This window comes from Thunnus thynnus, chromosome 15 (genome assembly GCF_963924715.1).
Source record: "Thunnus thynnus chromosome 15, fThuThy2.1, whole genome shotgun sequence".
Taxonomy (NCBI): Eukaryota; Metazoa; Chordata; class Actinopteri; order Scombriformes; family Scombridae; genus Thunnus; species Thunnus thynnus.
In genome coordinates this window covers 23,878,131-23,893,339 of record NC_089531.1, presented here as the reverse complement: position 1 = coordinate 23,893,339, position 15,209 = coordinate 23,878,131, and the positions used below count along the sequence as shown (strand labels likewise).

The following is a 15,209-nucleotide window of genomic DNA, read 5'->3' as shown; positions in this document are numbered from 1 at the left end:
TGTGAGGGATGATGAATCTGTGCATTGCAGAGCACGTTTGTTGAGCAGGAAGCAGGGACTGAGTGTGACTTTTTTTTTTTCTCTCTCTCTCACACACAGCAGCATGTGTGGTCCTGATACACTGTGTGTGTAATTCTACCCACTTTGATAATATTTATAATGATTGGTTTTCAGGGTGCTGCTTTATCAGGATGCAGTGATGAACGCTGCAAATAAAACTATCATCACCTCACTGTTTATTCCGCTTGCTGTGATGTAATGATGTAAGCTGGTGTCGTAATGATTTGTAAATAACAGGTTGGATGAGCCGTGTTGGGGTGGGTGTACCCTCACGGCTACATTCCTGCTCACCACACTTCAGTCTGACTAACACAACATGTTGTGGCTGTTTTTGTGTTTTCTCAGCATTTCCTTGTCCTCCCCCCCCCATTACACACAATCTAAATTTAGTCAAAACTCATCCACATGAAACTAATGTAGTTCTAAGTATATCCTTGCAAGCTTCCCCTTGCAGCGAGGGGGAAAGGACACTGTGTTCCTTTTAAACACATACAACCACATACACACACATACACACACACACACACACAGCAAGTTCGTCTTTCTTCCAGTGGAGTCTGACAGGAATGAGGTCAGACACACCGATCCTCATTGCACATTATTATTATTATTACCCGTTTTTTTTATTCAGCCAATGGCAAGCCAGGTGGGAGTGGTTTGACTGAAAAATCAGGATGGAGACAGACGCTGATTGGTTTTTATATCTCGCGATGAGGGTATAAAACGGCGAGGTTCTCGTTGTTGTGTTTACAGTAATATTACAGAGCGCTCAGGAAACAGGGAGACTATGAGAAAGCGCAGCTGCTTCATTCAACCACATGGTTCCGCAACCGCACAGACAAGCTGCGCTGCAGACAGCCAGGTTCACATAAGGGACTTGCACTGCTGTTGCCCACAGCGGCGCGTTTTGAGCCTTGCAGGACGAGTTTTCAGCCGCACAGGCAGTTGAAAGTTGCTGTTAAATAGTGTTGGGATTTATTTTTGGTTTCCCTGAAGCGCACTGCTAAAAGTTGAGAGACTAAGCGTGTCCAAAACGGGCTTGAACTGAAAACAGACAGAGAAGAGACTTGGAGGAACTTTTTTTTCTTTTTTTTTTTAGATCTGTATCCATCAGTCTGACTCTAAAGCGCCTGAAATAAGAAGTGAGGAATAATTTCCTGTGAAAGCGGTGAGAGCATTTTTGCGCACTTGAACTTTGTGAAAGCACTGCACTGAACAGAGTGTTTCCAGACACTTGGAGGGAAGGATGGTGCAGCATATGAGCCAGACAGAGAGCGCCCACGCTCACTCCCCCGGCGGGGACTCCACGGACACGGGAGAAATGGACTTGGAGATGGATGCGTCTCCGACCCCCGAGTCCCCCTCCTCCGGGGAGCGGAGCGACCTGGCGTGGTGCAAAACTCCGACGGGACACATCAAGAGACCCATGAATGCCTTCATGGTCTGGTCACAGATCGAGAGGAGGAAGATTATGGAGCAGTCACCGGACATGCACAACGCTGAGATCTCCAAGCGGCTGGGGAAGCGCTGGAAGCTGCTGAAAGACACAGACAAGATCCCGTTCATCCGTGAGGCGGAGCGGCTCAGACTCAAACACATGGCCGACTACCCAGACTACAAGTACCGGCCCAGGAAGAAGGTCAAGTCGGGAAGCGGGGCGAGTAAGCAGACGGACCGCGGGGAGAAGAGCGGAGAGCGCAGCGCCAAAGCCGGTGTCAAAAGAAGCCCCGCGTCCAAAGGAGTGAGCAGGACGCACAAGCAGGGCAGCATGAAGGCGAGCGCTCCGGGGCAGGACTATGCGTCTCCCGGTGACCACCAGGCGCTCTTCAAATCCAGGTCAGTGTCTGGGGCCAGACAGATCCCGGAGAAGCGCACCGGAGAAGCGAGGCGCGGCCACATGTTCGGCGGGGCAGGCAGCCTGGAGAGCGGGCCTCCTTCAGTAGGAGTCCCGGCCAGTCCCACCCTGAGCAGCTCGGCGGAGTCCAGCGACCCGCTCAGCCTGTACGAGGACCAGAGCCCGGCGGCTAGCGAGTCATCACACACCGCGCGCCTCAGGTACGCTCGCGCATCCTCTCCAACACCATCAGCCTCTCACTCTTCCTCATCTGTGTCATCCTCATCATCAGACGAAGAGTTTGAAGACGAGCGGCTCGACCTGAACCCGAGCCCCGGGTTTGAGAGCATGTCTCTGGGCGGCATGGGCTTCTCTGACGCAGAGCTGGACCGGGACTTGGACTGGAGCTTCGGGGAGTGCGGGGCGGGATCTCACTTCGACTTTCCCGACTACTGCACCCCCGAGGTCAGCGAGATGATCTCAGGAGACTGGCTGGAGTCCACCATCTCCAATCTGGTGTTCACCTACTGAAAGAACCGAGGTGGAGAGGAACCGTGACGTCCCCCCACGTTTTGAACAATTCAACCCCCCCAGACAGGCGTGTGTGCGTCCAGACCAGAATATTTCCGCCATTCTTTCACTAAATAAGGGAGAGTGAAACCAGGAAAGAAAAGGTGGCCTGTGTGCGCGTTGAAGCCCAGGTACGCGCCGCTCAGACTTGGACAGCGCTCGGTGCGCTTGACGGGAACGCGCAAACGGGGGAAATGCTTAGTTTGCATTTGGACACAGAGGAGGAGTGAATGTAAGCAGAGAGCAGTGAAACACACGGACTTCAAGCTCAAATGTTCAAACCAATCCGCAGAGGATGAGGACTGAGACTAAACTTTGAATCTTAATGTTATTTTGGGTTGGGAAAGGGACACTTAGTGAAGAGCTCGTCATGTTGGGTTTTGTTTATGATATAGCCAATTCACATTGACCATCAAGTTGCTATTCAGGTGTAGTTTTTTCCAAACTCAAAATAGTTTCAATATCAACACGCATGCCCTCCGGGATAATGAGGATTTTGTTGTTGTTAAATGCGTAAAAATGTTCATTGCTGCGTAATTACGCAATTTTGTGTGACCATAGGACACAATTCACGATCACCAGCTTCTCTTTCAACGGCAGGACTTAGAACAAAGACTGACTCAAAACTTCAGAAACCTTTTCTGAACCTTTTTAAAACACTCAGTGCACAATTCAGGACCAATGTTCCCCGACGCGCATCCTTTCTGCCTAGTGCTTCAACTTTGTAGTTCCTGTGTCAGATGACGTTTTTTTATATTGATGTATTTATACCGGCCAAACTTTTTTATACATAGAAGTATTGTTCTCGTACAGGTCTCGTTTGTGTTTGTGCACATACACCTGTCTGTATCCAGCGCGGAAGGGCTAGAAGTGTATCTTATTTAAAATGTCTGACTTCTCTCACTTTTAAGGAGATTTGAGTGTGTCATGATTTTTTACTTGTATTTTTGTACAAAATCTATAGAAAGGGGGTTTCCAGCGAGTGGGTAGCCTACAACATTGTTGTTTGGATCTACATTGGTGTTTAGACGTGCAGAGGGGGGTTTGTTTGGCACAATCTGACCTCACACAGTGTTTACAGTATTTACCCACATGCTTCTTAATGGCACAGTGACTCCAGTTTCACCAGCCAAGTAAACAAAGCACCACTGAGGCTCCCAGTCTTGAGTGGTGACTGTGTTGCTACAGTACACATAGACCTAAAGTATATGAGTGAAAGATCCCAGAGAGTCACTGTTTGGATAGAGCTAATACCTCTGTGTGCTTTTTATCAAGATAAGTTTTATTTGAACCACTGGATGGAATTTCACACTCATTCCACTTTGCCTAGACTTTGGAGGGAGGGAGATGTATGAAGTGCTTCATCTGTTATTGCGCAAATTGCATCAAAAAATAGTATTTAACCTTTCTGTACCTGTTGGCTAAGTATAGCAGGCTAATTGTTTTCCTATATTATGGCATGGCAAATAGCATTTGTATTTCAGATTCAGGTATATGTAGCTATAGCTGTTGTGTTTAAGATTTTTAAAAGAATAATAACATGAAGATATTTATGTAAACTGACTGTACTATAAGCAAAGATTGTGTGTTTTATGTATGATGATGATGATCAACGACAGGCACTAGGGCAGCCATCTTTGGACATCCTTATGTTGAAGATGATTGTGGTCCAGGAGTTTCTTCTTGTTTTTTTTTTTGTTTTTTTGTTTTTGATTTTTTTTTTTTACCTTCAAGACATCTTTTCTATTGTCCTTTTTTCTTTTTTCATTTGTGCAATATGCTGTGTATGATCATGTTTTGTCCAATCATGCCAATATCATTTGATGTTTATTGCTCAAAACCAGCCAATGTTTGGGTCAATCACTGCCTCTCAGACCTCTGTACAGATTGTTGTTTTTTAAATTTGTTTTTCTTTTCTTCCAAGAAGGAAATAAAATCAGCTGGAACTGAAAAGTACAAAGTGTTTTTTCTTCTGGTTTTTTTCCATTATTGAAACCTTTCAAAAGAGCCCGAAGTGAGTATTTTGTGTGTTTGTGTATCTCTGAAGAGATAATTGGAGCAGTCGCACATACTGAGGCCCCCCTTTTGTAAAGGTGAAAAATATGCAGTACAAAAAGGTGAGCCTTCATTATCACATTCCATGGCTTATTCAAAAGCCCCGATCAGATATTTACAGTCTGTTTGTACATGTGTGCATGTGAATATGTATGCGTGCATGTTTGCTGTAGGTAAGCGTGCAGCCGGAGCAGACTGTGAATCAATAGCCAGCCATTGAATCGATAGGAGTGGTCTCTTTCTCCCTGCCTTACTCCGTCTGATTCTACACGTGCAGAAAACGTGGCTGCCATGGAAACACTGTATCCAAGAGAGAGGCTGCTATCCTCTGGGGAGCAGCGTGCCACTCTTGAGTGTGTGTGTGTGTGTGTGTGTGTGTGAGAGAGAGAGGGATAAGGGACACAGACTGATCCATCGGGGTGTGGTGTGGCGGTGGGGGCGTCAGACATTTCTGCAAGGCATGACTGGAATAAAGGAGGAGGAGGTGTGTGTCTGTCTGTCTCTGTGTGTGTGTGTGTGTGTGTGTGTGCCAAAGGGAGGGAGGGAAGGAGGGAGGAGAGGGTGCATGGGGGGGTGTTTGTCTGTCCTGGTGGATCGTGCAGGAGACTGCTCCCAAATCCAATTAATTCCTCCTGGATGCATTCATTTGTCTAGTACATCTGACGAGAAAGAGAGAGAGCAAGAGACCCCTAAGGTACAGTATTTAGTGTGTATCAATTTACGCCCTATTCCACAAGAGACATTGGTAATTATTTCCATCTCTCTCTGTCTCTCTCTCTCTCTCTCTGTCAGGAGAGCAGGGTCGTCTCCCAGTTTTACTCTGACATCTCTGGCTGGGTAATGAGAAAGATAAGGCATGGTCATTACACACACCATCCTAAAGACGAGACGCTGGCCCCAGATGTCTGCAATAAGCTTGACATCACACAGGAAATAGTCTTTGAGGTGTCCCTGTTTTAGTAAAGTCCCTTGGTCTGATGGATATTGGGAGATGAAAAAAAAAAAAAAAGATGTGGCTTATCCACACACGCACACGTCTGCACTCTGACCCACATACAGACATATGCACGAGTGTAAACATGGGTGAATTTAGCAGAGGACTGGAGTGCACGGTGCACTTGACCTTCATGGTTGACACAACAGCGCATTTGTTTCCTGTGTTTGTGAACCTGCTTAAAATACAAGCCCAGTCACATGAGCGCGCAGCCACGCAGGACAAAAGTAAAGATATTTGTCTTTTTGACTCGTGTCCAAAAATTATTAGCAGAATTGAATCATTTACACTCTGTAACAACTATCAAAGTTTGAGGTGTGATATCAAATTAACAGGTTTTGTTTAAAAAAAAAAATGCAAACAGTTGGATTTATTTCTCAAAGTCTGTTCTCTCTAAAAATCAAAATCATACCGATCGATATTTTCAACACTTCTAGTGTGTTTTTCTTCCATAAAAGACAACTCTATTGTGCCTAATGACACCGTATCACCACATATTCCTATTACACCTCCTCTAGAAGCAGCACTATATAGTATATTTACTCAAACAGTGCAGTAAGAACTTCTTCTTTATGTGAGTATTTCAATTTACTGCTACTTTATACCACTTTATTTTTGCAGTGTGGTAGAGGAAGATGAGAGAAGATGCCCCCCCCTTAAGAATATAGTCTATTACTAAAAAAGCATTAGGTGTTTGGTGATTTCAGTATGCGCAGTATGATCTTTAAACCAACGCAGTTGTGGGGATGATATGCTGGTAGAGTATTAAATGTAGCTGCTATAGGAAATCCATACCCACAGGACTCATTTAGATTTTAGGTATCTACCGATTTCATAATTTACACGAAGAAGAGCATCTAATCAAGAACATTTGATTTCTCTGGTTTTCTTATTCATGCTGAGTATTGTAAGATCTTTTAAAAAGACCGAGTTCATTTCAATATCAGGCACTTTTAATGAGGGTTATGTAGCTTTTTAAGGGTTCAGGCCTCAAATTAAACAAAATAACAAACAATATTTCAATTCTTTCACCTTTTCTAGATTTTAAAGAGAGCTCTCTGATGAAATGATGCTTTATTCTTCACTAATATTTGTTCATCTGAATGCTAATAGTATTGTAGTTAGCAGTAAGGTTTCGCAGGAAACAGGCAAAACATTGCTGGTATTTGTTGTGCACCTTACCTTTACTGGAATAAAAGATGAGAATACTTCTCCCACTACAGCCTGAAGGTTACAGTATGACTGTTTTTAGCAGCCACAGAGTTCATATGAGGGGACTATTTAAATTATTTTTCACAGTTTTGGTAGATACTTCCGGTAAGAGCAGGAGGTTTCATTTATCCCTAAGTGTCACATAAAAGTCCCCAGGAATATCACCGTGCTACCATATAGGATAAATATACTACCACAAAGTCAGAAAAGATCACCGCTCCCCCCTGAGCTGATGTAAGTCTCAATGGAAACATTACAGGAATGATACAGAATATTACATTGACAGTAGAGGAGATAAAAATATCATTAGGTGCATATAAAGGCACTTTGAACAGCAGAGACGCACTGACGGTCCCTACAGGAACACTACAGGGGCTTTAGAGTGATTCCTGGCACGCTGCCGCTGAAGTTGAAGGCGGGACACAAATTCATAAGGCATGAACAGACAAAGAAATATACAAACACCGCTGTCATGGCATTCAGCCCAACTTTGTTTCATTGATTCCAGTCAGTTGCGCTCGCGTCGTCTTTGCAGCTTGTAAGGGGCGAATAAAACATAAAGGCAATTAAAAAAAATAGAATCATAATAATTCATCCGACAGAGGAGTGGAGATAAAGAGTTTGAGGAGTGAGACTAAACTTTTATCCCGAGTCATGTGTCAGCGTTATGAGCTGGAGACAAAGGAAAAGGAGTTGAACTCAACCCGGGATGTTAATGCGTAATGTTCGAGGGGAAAGTGGAAACAGCACAGTTGGAGGAGGCAGGTAGGCTGTAATCACCTCGATACTATTAATAACGTGCTATAATGTGTTTTATTTTAAAGCCATATGTTCGCATGTTCTTTATTTTTCGTGCCATGAAAGTTTTTTTTTATAGAGATGACTCTGTCATCTTAAAGATAAGCTTTTTTTTCTGGCTTCGAGGCTGGTAAAGAAACATTTTTTTTCTCTCTCAAAGGTGGAATTGCATCTTTTTATTGCTGTAGCTATATAAAAAAAGTGCTGTAAAGGTATTTTGTTGGACTTTAGATCCGAGGATACTGATTCTGTACTATAAAGGCAACTAACTTCTGCCAGCCAACTACAGCCAATAACAGAACAAATGTTACTCCAACTTTTGTCCAGTAAATTATTCCTGATAATTAAATATTGTTAAGGGTGCTTGCTGACTGCTCTGTTTCAGCACAGCAAGGGCTGGACAGCGGCTGTCTGGAGAGTGCGTGTGCGTGTGTGCGTGTGTGTGTATGCGCGCGCATGGAGCAATGATTACAGTTTGTTTACCTCTCCTATCTTATGGGCTGTGCTGGGACAGACGCACAACGCACATTACAGTACAATCCAATAGTGGACAGTTAGTGCAGGGTTAAATGCTATCTGGCAGTGCAGGGGGGGTTGGGGGTATAGGACATGTTTGTCCCGGGGGCTCCTGGCAGGATAAACAGGGTAGCACCCCATTAAACTTCCATCAGTAGATAAACTGTGGAGTGACACAAATTGACAAATCATGACACGACAAACAGTTATAAACACATGGCTGTGGCTCTTAAAAGGCGAGCTGCTTCTCATAACACACAACATGAAAATCAGTCAACGCAGCCAATGCTCACATCATCACACCTCATACATCACCGTGTCAGTCAATAACAGAGCTAGTTAAAATAAATCCTGGTGTTTACCCCGCTTTAGGCACCAGATGCTTGATGATTGACGGTGATGTTGATTTACTGCATCAGCTTTGTTTGCCAAGTCCATTAAGTTCGTAGCAGGTTACGTAGGTGACATGGGTGCAGGGATAAAAAAGAAGTTGCGAGTGGAAAATAGCAGCAGGTCCTCTCAATAACAGCACATGGACATTATGAGACACACAAAAAAAGACAGTATCACTCCACCTACATCCAGACTTGAGCCTCTCAGTGTGCATTCAGACATCACGGCACACTGTGTACTGCACATCGAGGACTCATTGTTAAGCACTGTGCTCAAACAGTTTAGCATGACAGAGGAATTCTGAGTCATACTGGTAGGTGTTGTACTGTAGTATGCTTGAAAAGATAGAGACAAGTTCTGAGAACACTGAGGCTTGGATCATAATTTCTAAAGGCTTATGTGGTATAGTGTAGAGTCGGGTTTGTGCAGATGAGAACGCCGTGTAAACACTGTTCTGTAAAGCAGCACTGACGCCGAAAGTGACTAAATTATGTATGTTTTTTACCTTCTCATGCACGACACAGACAGGACACTTTTTTTTTCAATTCTGATCCGGACCATATGGACCTGAAATATGAAAATACATCCCGAGTAGGTCAGGCAGCGATCTACATGCAGCCTGAATTTAAATGCTCAAATTGGAATGTGTCATTGTTACTGTGGCACAACCTAAATTACATCATCTCCTTGGACAGTTGTCATAATTTCAGCGCTCAGCTTGACTGAGCCAGTGCCAACGTGGAGGACAACAAAAGGAATAATGTAATACCAGGGAAATAGGTTGGGTTGTTTGGTAGATTCGGTTCAATTTTGATGTAAGTTAAAAACTTGGTTCACACAATACAGACAAATACACACACAGGTGGAAAAAGACTCAGTTTAAGACTCAGTTTTTCCCCAACAGCAGTATGTTTGGAGCGTCTGTGTCGAAAGCAATTGGCAATGTTGTGGGTGGGAAGCCGGTGAGGGATCATGTCCTTTTCACATGGATGGCGTGAACCTCTGAATGTGGTTAAATTCTTTGCCTGCAGATGAAAAGAAGCAGCAGGTGAATCCTTGTGTATCAGAGCTGAATGTGGTTGTCACCTCCCCCCAGACTAGCAGTGCATCGCTGTCCTGTAAAAGCCATGTATCTCCAAAATGTCTAAGAAAAACAGCCATGTTTATGGCTTTGTGACAGCATTTTTAGAGACATGGTAGCAGCATGACTTTAGGGATCCCTTCCCTTATTTTTCCTTTAGTTACACCAGCTGGTCAAAGTTTTTACGTATCCTGTATCTCAACGTCTATTACAGTCATGGTTCCTAGTTGATGTATCTCAATTACTTAGGTGATCCTCTGACTTCTCCAGCACCACAATGAGGTTGACATTTGTGGTTTTGAGTGAAAGGTCTCAAAACTTCAGTTTGTCCAGTACTTTATGACCTGATATCTACAAATGAATGGCATTCTCATCAACATTGGTTGTACTTAGTACTCATTAGAAGATATTAGCATGCCAACGCGCTAAACTAAGAAGCTGAACATGATACATGTTATACCTGCTTTACTGTTAGCATTGTCATTGCCAGCATGTTAGCATGCTGACTTCAGCTCAAAGCACCACTGTGCCCAAGTTCAGTCTCAGTAGGAGAATTTTCATTAAAAAATTTTTTCACTCAATTCAAAATCACCCAATTTGGAGATACATCATTTTCATTGGACAGCATGTGAGTTAGCAGAGACAACTGGGCATACTAAAGTAAAGAGGCATTAATAAAAAATGAAATGTTTTTGAAAAAATAGAAAAAAACGTAGATTCAAAGACTTATGTGATGATTTTTGCGTTGTTACTGCGCAGAGGTGTGTCTTTTTGTCACTGCTGTCAATTCATGTTGGTGCAGGAAAGACTGAGTTACACCCCGTGAGATAAACTCAGAAATAGACGGCAATTAAGCAGAAGGCAGGAAGGTGTGAAAGCAGACTACTAATAAATAGGATATGCTAAACAGCTCCAGTGGTAGGATTACAGCACCATGGGGGCCTGAGGTGGTTGGAAGGCTGTCAATACCAGACGGAGGCAAACAGACTAACACTTGAACAAACTGCTCAGGTGTTGTGGTTTCTTTAGCTCTCAGTGGATCAGTGCTGTCTCTCAGATGAAAGTTTTCATGAAACACAGCAATAGGAGACTTCATGACAATCTCTCTTGTCCTGTCCTTCTGCGGGCTGCCTACTGAGCAGCAATACAGCGGTGCTTAGAGCAGAGCCAGACTGGAATGGAGGATGTGAAGATGCTTTTGATTACTAAACCTAAGAATTGGTTGTGAAGCTCTGAGCCTACCTGCGGGCCTTCTGGAAATAAATCCTCTGGTGGGCTTTAGGAGATGTTCTCATGCTATTTGAGGGATGATGGTGGACTATCAAAACATGACAGATTCAGCTGGGTTCACTATTGAGCCATTCATCTGCAAGGGATGATGAGCAGGCAGTTTCTTTCAGAAGTCAGTCCTCTATGCTTCCTGCAGGTTTCAGTGTTTAGCTCTGAAAGTTATTATTCTCCCCCCCGTGGTGAGACTGTCCGCTTCTTTCTTAGAAAAGAACTTCAAATGCAACACACAACCATTGAAAAGCATAGATTCTTTCTTTCAGTACAATAACCGGATAAACATCTCACAAATGCATTTAGCTTATTAGTCTACCATTACCATATTTACCTTAAAGTATATGTTATTTTGTCTTTTCTCTGACGCTCTGCTCGTGTGTTGTGATGCTTTAAGAGCACCACTTCGAGAAAGGTCTGATACGGACCAATAATTGTTCAGTTTTCGTGTCGTCCACAAAATTACGCAGCCCTGAACAGAGAAGGAGGCACTGTCTGATGCTTAGGCAGCAGAGGAGGGGAAAGAGCAAAATATTTCTGTGATGCATCTAACCGCAAAAGCAATGGAGTAGGAGAATAGAGAGCCAACCACACAAACTGCTGTCTTTATATCAAGGACCCTGTAAAGATGGACCGGACCAGGATCAAGTACAGTAGGCTGGTTCTTTGGGTTTATTTTCTAATTGTAATATTCAGTTATTTAACCAATCATAATACAGAATTGTAAAAAAAAAAAAAAAAAAAAAAAAAGATTTTTGGACATCAGCCCAGCAGTGCTATATGAATACTATTTCTTTATGACCTTGTGAATTTAAATTCAGGCCAGTGGGTACATTGTTTAACTGACCCTGGCTGAGCAACAGTAGTGCGGGCCACGGAGTTTGTAAAGTTTTCATTCTTGCTTGAACCAAGGGTGAAAGGCTGTAAGAGGTCACTTTTGTTAAAATATTTGCAGGGTCAAGGAGCAAGGAGTTCTATTTCTTTTTTTTTTTTTTTTTTTTTTTACATGGTATCTAAATGCTGATCTGTGGTGACTTTAAAGAGGAATAGGGCTGCTTTGATTTTCTGCCACTGCCGTAATAGCAGTTTAAAGTTCAAATATGGACTTTTGAAGCCCATTCCCAAATGAGGCCCCTGTGGCTATGGCCATGCTTCTGAGTGAGTACCGTAACGAGTCCACTCAACAGGAAAAAAAAGTAATGCTACTCATTAGGGTGACTCACTGGCAGTTGGTCTAATCTTTTTTTTTTTTTTTTTTTTTTTGTGCATTATTTAGTTTTCTCCGAAGTGGCTTATTAAGGACACTCATGTGTCCCACAGTGACCTCTGCGCATTAACCGCAGTTGTGACCTGAGCAGAGTTTGTTAGCCTCCAAACTCCTCAAACAGCATGCAAGTGTGCTCTGCCAAAGTTGGTCTTATATTGAGAGAAAATGAGAAATATGTGTTAAGAAATACCTTCCAGGTTGATGATGGATTTAACTTAACTGTTCAAAGCCTCCTTTAAATATATCAACTTTTTTGCAGCAGCAGTAGCAGCCTCCATGTCTCTAATCCAGGAGGTGGGTATGGTTTGTCAAATCATTTTAAATGAATGCATTTATTTAGAACTGGCAAGTGAATTAGCAGATGTGTACAGGAGAGAGAAATTGTGTTATAATCTTTCCATTTTCTCATTTGTCGTGCCCATGCCTGTCAGCAGCAGTTAGGTGCAGAGTAATGATTTCTAATTGTATGCTTCTTGCTGCCGCCAATTTCAGACCGTGGTAAACTGATGGTTAGCTCTGTCAAGAAATGTGAGAGATCGTCTCCCGTTCTCTCTCTGCTTTTGGCCCATCCTTGCCTCCACCCCCACCCCCAAAATGTCAAATCTGTTCTTGGATTGGACAAAGTGTTCAAATTTGAGCAAGAAAGCTAGGTAGAGACACTCTTTTGTGGGCCCATGTGTGCGTATTTTGTATTCCTGTGCATTTAAGTGTGCGTGCATGAATGTGTGTGCATTGCTGCTCGTCTGGAGGAACTGTGAGATATGTTGTTGTGACATGCCTTGTCTTCCGTTCTGTAGAAAAAACAAAGACAGTCGCTGCTGGATCCAGACAGCATAACTAATTAGTCACGAACACACATGTGAACACACACACACACATATACACACACAGCATGGATGCATGGGGGAGCCAGCAAGTAGGATATGATGTCACCTCCATAACCATAATTACCCGTCATAAATCATGTGGTGTGACACCCTGTCACAGAGTGAATGGGTGTCCTATGTGCCAGCCAGGGATGGCTGCTCTTTACTGCTGGGTGCCATCGCGCCACCATACTACGGACTCACTCCAACTAAGTGTGTGTTTTGACGTTCATTTTTCTCCTCTCATCATAGCCTCCTGAATGATACAAAGTGTTCTTTTATGGTTCCTTTGCTATCGTTTAGTAACAGTCAGTGTGGGTATGACAACGCTACACAATGTGGGGCTTTTCTCCTGGTGGTTGTTTGTCTCTGCTTGTATTGTACAGTAAGTAAGTTTAAACCAATGCTGGGCTGAAGCAGCCAGATTTTTACTACAATGAATGCAAAGAAGACTACAGTTGGCAATAATAATAATATAAAAAAAATATCCTGATACAGCAGCATTTGAATCACTGGATCCAAATGGACTGGACACTAGTAGCTGCAGTCTTGTGATTACTTTTTTCAGTAACAAGTAATGTAAAGGATTACTACTTTTTTTATTCAGTAGTTACACTACAGTTAAAAATCCCAGTAAAGCTCTGTTATTTTGACCATTTTGGGTTGGCTTGTTAGCTTTTATATAAGGAGAATGGTGATGAGACTTGATATGAATTTCTTCACTGTGCGCTCAGTGGAAAGAGAGCTACAGGACACGTTAGCTTGGAGCAGGGTCAGGAGGTGTGGGGAGGTGGTTAGCCTCAACCAAAAGAGGAGAAACTGTAGAAAATGTGGTAACTGAAAAGGTTATCTCACCTAAATGTTGTGTTATATTCTTAGTCTACAACTAGCCACCAGTAGCTTTGCCTGCTTTAAGTTTTTAAAGCTTTCAGTTTAAGACAGAACTACTCTGGAGTGCTTACCGTCAGCTACTTAGGTTAAGCTAACGTTAACTGGCTGCTTATTAGTATGTATATATACTATTTATTAGTATGTATGACTTATGTAACTAATTACTTTTTCGGGTGGGTAATTAGTACTGTAATTACTTTTTCAATCAGCAATGTGTATAACTGATTTTCAAGTATAAGTAAGATTTTTTCAAGTAATGTGCTCAACACTGCAGTATCAGTAATACATATTCATGCACTTCATGCACAATCCAGTCAAAATGTCACATGAGAATTTATTAAATTTAAAGGCTTTCCACTGACGGCAAGAGAAATGATGAGTAATTATACATCAAATATTAAATTATATATATTTCATCATGTCAAAGAGGAGTGAAAATGAGCAGCTGATATTTGAATTTTAATAAAAGGCCAGTATCAGCTCAGTGGATAAGCCCACCAATATATCAGTGTACTGAATAGTATGTTGCCATATAGTATGTGTGTACATGTCCTTTGCGCCTTTGTAGCAAAGTGTCCTTGCTTTATGGAACAACAACACAGGGAGTTGTCATTCCCTGTGGATAGGCGCACATGTACCACACACACACACACACACGCTAGCAAAACTGCTGACGGTGCCGAATAGAGCAGCTTCCCTGTCACTAAAGCCCTTGAAGTGTGGAAGCAGCTCGAGCAGTCCTTCTGCTGTTTAAGTCAAACCCACACCTCCACTCCCCACACCTCCTCCTCTTCCTCTCCCTGTCTCCTGTACCTCCAACTCCCCTTTTTGTTCTCACACTAATTCAATGCATTTACTTGACTGCTGTGACTTTCATCAGAAACAATACTGCCAAAGTAGTTGTATAAAATGTAAATTTTCAACAGCCCAGTTTATACAAGCCTCACTGAGATGATAAATGTCTTTCCTCCTCCCAAACCACAGAGAATGTGTGTAACCCCCTGCCTCCATCCCCTCCATCTCTGTCTGTCTGCCTCCACCTCTCTCTGACATATAGACTTATGCACATCCTTTCTTTCAAACACACTCCACTGCTCCCCTCACATATACTGTAGCTCACACGCTTGATCAAATATACACAGAGATTCACTGAGCTATATTCATCTGCTCCTTGCGGTGTTTTTGCTTGTGTAATCTTTCCTTATATAAGTGGACTGGAGGCAGGCGGGGTCATTACATCTGATACAGTGCACTCAGGAGAAGCACTCGGGTTTTGTTTGTGTGTCATGGCTCGTCTAGACGCTGATCAAGGTTGAATATTGGCAAACTTATGAGATTTGACACGGAGTCTCTTCAGAGTTTTGTTTTTCTTGTGTGTGTGTGTTTTTTTA

At 42.9% G+C, this 15,209-nt stretch overlaps 1 protein-coding gene across 1 annotated transcript; it reads left to right on the top strand.

The window, feature by feature from the left end:
* The first annotated feature begins 459 nt into the window (after positions 1 to 459).
* sox4a (SRY-box transcription factor 4a) lies at positions 460 to 4,424 on the top strand. Its single transcript, XM_067611477.1, has one exon. It carries the CDS (start codon positions 1,307 to 1,309, stop codon positions 2,423 to 2,425), a length of 1,119 nt encoding a protein of 372 aa, XP_067467578.1. The 5' UTR covers positions 460 to 1,306; the 3' UTR covers positions 2,426 to 4,424.
* The last annotated feature ends 10,785 nt before the right edge of the window (positions 4,425 to 15,209 follow it).

Excerpts from the sequence above, each read along its gene's own strand:
- sox4a (XM_067611477.1), top strand. The coding sequence starts at position 1,307 with ATGGTGCAGCATATGAGCCAGACAGAGAGCGCCCACGCTCACTCCCCC.